The 5,698-nt window shown below is 40.5% G+C and overlaps 1 protein-coding gene across 2 annotated transcripts; it reads left to right on the top strand.

Moving 5' to 3' along the window:
* Window positions 1–2,416: 2,416 nt before the first annotated feature.
* Window positions 2,417–4,979, top strand: LOC308609974 (MSL complex subunit 3-like). 2 transcript variants are annotated; one of them, XM_081259244.1, is made up of 2 exons: window positions 2,417–2,785; window positions 2,992–4,979. In XM_081259244.1, exons 1-2 carry the CDS (start codon window positions 2,421–2,423, stop codon window positions 4,214–4,216), a joined length of 1,590 nt encoding a protein of 529 aa, XP_081115370.1. In that variant the 5' UTR covers window positions 2,417–2,420; the 3' UTR covers window positions 4,217–4,979. The 2 variants fall into 2 exon arrangements, with proteins under 2 accessions (XP_081115370.1, XP_081115369.1); XM_081259243.1 differs by lacking the exon at window positions 2,417–2,785 and having other exon boundaries at window positions 3,019–4,217; window positions 4,397–4,979.
* Window positions 4,980–5,698: the final 719 nt, after the last annotated feature.

Here is a 5,698-nt window from a genome sequence, read left to right as displayed (position 1 = left end):
TTTTGAACTTCCTCTGACATTCCTTTAATTGTTTTTTGTCAAAGAATTTGCTGACAAGTTCTGAAATAAATTTTTATTATCCTGAGAAAAAGTTGATTACAAACGTAAGCCACTGCCATAAATAAACCAAACATTTTACCAGCTCAAGTTTCAATAAAATGTCTATTTTCTTATTCTCCTTTTAATTTGTTTCATGATTGCTAATGCTTAATCTAAACAAATCAATTTAGAGAATGTTCCAATAATGTTACCCGCTGATCTTAACTCTAAAATAAGCCAGAAATACAATGTTTCTGGTATGGAAGTATGAGATAGGAAAATACATTAAAATATTCCTTTGACTTAATGAGGATTTTTATGTGGAACTACATGTTGTTGATTGTTGTTTATTAAGTGTTAATGCAGAAATAACTTATATTTCTTTAAATTCAGGTGAATGCAGTAGAAAAAGGTGATATTTTATTTGCTTCGCTTCTGAGAATGCTTTACATGTGAATTTAGTGTATTTAGATAATTTCTAAGTTAAAGAGCCAATGAATGTGCTACTTCCAAGTAAAACTACAAAGATCACTTTGGATGGGTAATTTTAAGTATTCACTTTGCTTCAAAAATTGCGAGTAATAACTTAAAAATCAGACTCTCAAAACATAGGATGTCACAGGCAGGCGGCATTCCACATTCAGTGTTGTGTAGAAAAAGAAATGCTAGCCTGACAGAAAGGAAATGCTATGAGGTCACTATAAGAAAGAAAGAAAAATAAGGATGCATTGTTTAAAAGAATGAAAAAGTTACAAAAGTTCAATGTTTCATATATTTAGAAATCATATTCCAAAACCTATTTTTATTTTGGTATTTTTATTGCAGTCTTCCATTGCAAATAGGTAGATCATTAGAAGAATATAAAGCTAGGTCAGAATGAAAGATGGATTATGTTTATAGATTCAATTTTGAGCTGAGCTACATAGTATTGAAGATGAAAGAATAATGATTACTAATTTCAGCATATCACTTTAGAGTTAAGAGACCTTCTTAAGCGGTCTTATTTGACATTCAAAATGACCTTGTCTGATGGTCATTGATTTCATCCTCCTTTTACTAATAAAAAATTTGGAAGAAATATTGAGTAAATCATCTGAAATCATGCAGCCAATGATTACTAGAGTTTGGACTTGATACCAGGTCTCCTGAATTTGGACCCAAGGACTGTCATATATGCAGTGGAGAGAACGACCACTAGAGATATGAAAGTCTAAATAAATACCACTGCAGTTTTCAATGTTATGTATTCAAATTATGAGTGAAGTCTAGATTTTGTTGTTGTTCTTGCTTGGTGTTTTTTGTTTGTTTGTTTCTTGTCTATTCCAGTGGCAGGATCTCTTGCAATATATATAGTTTGGCCGCCATGATTCTTGTAGCATTCAGAAGGCAGCCTTACTGTTACTAATAATTTCACTGTAATTATACAAATTACAATTTCTCTGTGTTTACACTCTGATTTGAAAACAATTAGGAGGCAGTTAAATGATGTTTCGGTACCTGTAAAATTTAAGGGCCACTCTTTCGGGTTCTGCACCCAATTTTACCATGGGGAGGGGAGCTTCCCCCATACCACCAAGCAATTCTCCAGACACTAGCTGGGCATTCTACAATTCAATTCAGTTCAACTCAATTCATACACCATTTACCTGATCTACCCAGAGACAGCATCAGATTCCATAAGTTAAGAGGTCAGCCCTACCAGACTGCCCCACCCCACATACCTGAGACACCAGGCACAAGCCCAGGTGTCACCTGTGCTTCTGACTGACTGACTGTAGATCAGAGTTTCCCACAACCTCCTCCTTGGGTTCTATTATTTGCTAGAGTGGTTCACAGAACTCAGGAAACACATTTATTCACCAGATTACCAGTTTTTTAATAAAAAGATATAACTCAGGAACTGCCAGATATGTAGGGCAAGGCATGGGGAAAGGGTGGGAGCTTCCCTTCGCTCTGAGAGCACCATTCTCCCCAAACCTTCACACGTTCACCAGCCCAGAAGCTCTCCCACACCCAGTCCTTCTGGATGTTCGTGGAGGCTTCATGACTTAGGCAAGATTGAATAACTCATTGGCCATTGGTGACTTCAATTTCTAGCCCCTCTCCCTTCTCTAGATGTCCTGGGGTGGGACTGAATGCTCCAACCCTCTAACCACAATGTTGGTTCTCCTGACAACCAGCCCCCATCCTTAGGTGCTTCCAAATGTCACCCAGTTGTGTTAACATAAACCCAGTTGTGGCACAAAAGAGCTTGTTATGAATAACAAGACGCTTTATGGCTCTGAAGAGTTTTTTAGGAATTGAGGACAAAAGACTAAATATTATCACAAAAATGCTACCATTGTTCTTATTTATCAAGAAATTCCTCTTACGATGAGCAAATGAGCGCGAGCGAGGGCATGAAATTTAAATTCCACTCAGGGGAGAAAGTGCTGTGCTTCGAGCCTGACCCCACCAAGGCGCGAGTGCTGTACGATGCCAAGATTGTCGATGTTATTGTTGGGAAAGACGAAAAAGGCAGAAAGATCCCAGAATATCTGATCCATTTTAATGGTTGGAACAGAAGCTGGGATAGATGGGCAGCTGAAGATCATGTCCTTCGTGACACCGATGAAAATCGGAGATTACAGCGTAAATTGGCAAGGAAAGCTGTAGCTCGCCTGAGAAGCACAGGAAGAAAGAAGAAGCGCTGCAGGTTGCCTGGTGTGGATTCTGTCTTAAAAAGCCTCCCTGCTGGGCCTCCCTGGTGGCGCAGTGGTTGGGAGTCCGCCTGCCGATGCAGGGGATACGGGTTCGTGCCCCGGTCTGGGAGGATCCCATATGCCGCGGAGCGGCTGGGCCCGTGGGCCGTGGCTGCTGGGCCTGCGCGTCCGGAGCCTGTGCTCCGCAACGGGAGAGGCCACAACAGTGAGAGGCCCGCATACCGCAAAAAGACAAAAAAAAAAAAAAAAGCCTCCCTGCTGAAGAAAAAGATGAAAATGTTGAAAACTCAATAAGCAGTTCTTCTGATGACAGTAGTGAAGAAAAGGATGAAGAAATAAGTGAAGAAAGTGATATTGAAGAAAAGACTGAAGTGAAGGAGGAACCAGAGCTGCATGCAAAAAAGGAAATGGAAGAAAGAACAATAACTATAGAAATCCCTGAAGTTCTGAAGAAGAAGCTTGAGGACGATTGTTACTATATCAACAGGAGGAAACGGTTAGTGAAACTTCCGTGCCAGACCAACATCATAACTATTTTGGAATCATACGTGAAGCATTTTGCTATCAATGCAGCCTTTTCAGCCAATGAGAGGCCTCGTCACCATCACGCTATGCCACATGCCAACATGAATGTGCATTATATCCCAGCAGAAAAGAACGTTGACCTTTGTAAGGAGATGGTGGATGGATTAAGAATAACCTTTGATTACACTCTCCCATTGGTTTTGCTCTATCCATATGAACAAGTTCAGTATAAAAAGGTGACTTCGTCCAAATTTTTTCTTCCGATTAAGGAAAGTACCACAAACACTAATAGGAACCCAGAGGAGCTCTCTCCAAGCCCACCTTTGTTGAATCCATCCACACCACAGTCCACAGAGAGTCAGCCCACCACAGGCGAGCCAGCCACCCCCAAAAGGCGCAAAGCCGAGCCGGAAGCCTTGCAGTCTCTGCGGCGGTCCACACGCCACTCGGCCAATTGCGACCGGCTGTCGGAGAGCAGCGCCTCGCCCCAGCCCAAGCGCCGGCAGCAGGACGCGTCTGCCAGCATGCCCAAGCTGTTCCTGCACCTGGAAAAGAAGACACCCGTTCATAGCAGATCATCCTCACCCGTTCCTCTGACCCCTAGCAAGGAAGGGAGTGCGGGGTTTGCTGGCTTTGAAGGCAGAAGAACTAATGAAATAAATGAGGTCCTCTCCTGGAAACCTGTACCCGACAGTTACCCCCCAGGTGACCAGCCACCTCCACCCTCTTACATTTATGGGGCGCAACACTTGCTGCGATTGTTCGTGAAACTTCCAGAAATCCTTGGAAAGATGTCCTTTTCTGAGAAGAATCTGAAGGCTTTACTGAAGCACTTTGATCTCTTTCTGAGGTTTTTAGCAGAATACCATGATGACTTTTTCCCAGAGTCTGCCTATGTTGCTGCCTGTGAGGCGCACTACAGCACGAAGAACCCCAGGGCGATTTATTAAGGTTTTGATGGTTCTGGAAGAACAGCTTCTCTATCTAGCTTTGCACTCTCGGTTCCCGATAAAGAACTAGGGAGTTGGTGGGCCTTCCTTAGAGCGAATGCGACACCCGCCTTGGGGGGGTGTGGCAGAGGCGGGCCCATTTGTTTGAGTTGCTTACCTACCGTAGTTATTTCTGTTAAGGATTACTTCCTAGGTACCTGAACGGCCTCCAACATGTGACCCTTGCCACGGTACATGTCATCTGTGACGGCGGGAAAAGAGCAGCTGTGTTCACAGTGAAATGTTCACGAAAGTGTGCGTAGGTTGGGCTGTTTCAGTAGACGGAGTTACTTTTTAGCAATAACCACATTTTTAAACTATTTGTTAGCATTAAACAAAATTGTTTTGCAAACCGTTTTCATTCTTGTGATGAGGCTGAGCAACAAAACATTAGTTTTACTTGGAAACCGAAAAGTAGTCCCAGAATATTTTAGAGGGGGTTGATATTGATGGCAAAAAGAAAATTTGCAGCTATACATTTGCTTGTTACAGTTCCTTTTCTATAAAACCTTATTTTTGGTGATCTAAATAAAGCATTGCCTGAAAAAAAAAAAAAAGAAATTCCTCTTGTCCCATTATCTCTACGTGGCATGACAAACATTTGTTTACCAAGCATTGGTTCTTCCCATCTCCCTATAAATTGTCTTCCTCCCCTTTGGAATCCCAGACCCCTACCTCTTCTCCTTAGCTCAGCATGGCACACAAGCCTTAACTGCCTGTCTTGAATCCTCTCAATTCTATGTGAGGCTCCATATACACAAAATTTCATTTTTTTCTCCTGTTAATGTCTTATGTCAACTTAATTAGTAGACCAGGCAAAAGAACCTACAAGAATAGAGGAAAAATGTTTCCTCTTCAACAGTACTAATATCAATTTTTTAGTTATGGACATTGTACTATAGTTTTATAAGTGGTTATCACTAGCCGAAGTTTGGTAAATGTTACAATGTAATCGATGTAGTACTTTTGGAACTTGCCATAATTACATAATTATTTCAAAATACAAAATTGAAAAAAAATTCTCAAATGTAAAACAATGTTTCTTCTTATGAGGTAGCCTTTTTACATAGTACAAAAGCCTGCTAAAATGATGTAATCTGAAATATAACAAATACATCAGCTTAGATAATTATAAAATCCAAACATTATGTAGAAAATAAGATATATATTTTAAAATTTCTTAAGTATTCTTTTATCCATGGATGAATAAAATATTTATTCAAAAGTTAAGTCTGAAATAGAATCATTTATTCAGTCTTTCTTCAATGAACATTAGTTGAAAGCTCACTAAGTGCTTAGAGTTTATTGGATAACCATTGCTTGGATTGCTTTTTGGAATGATGAAATAGCTATATACGAAAACTATGGCAGGGGAATTAGCAAAATGGGGTACTGGGAGGAGTAGCCCTAAAATTTCACTATAAGTAACTATCATAGAGGCCA

Source organism: Mesoplodon bidens (genome assembly GCF_964165515.1).
Source record: "Mesoplodon bidens genome assembly, contig: HAP1_SCAFFOLD_555, whole genome shotgun sequence".
Taxonomy (NCBI): Eukaryota; Metazoa; Chordata; class Mammalia; order Artiodactyla; family Ziphiidae; genus Mesoplodon; species Mesoplodon bidens.
The sequence above is the reverse complement of the archived record's forward strand: the minus strand, read 5'-3'. Positions and strand labels throughout refer to the sequence as shown.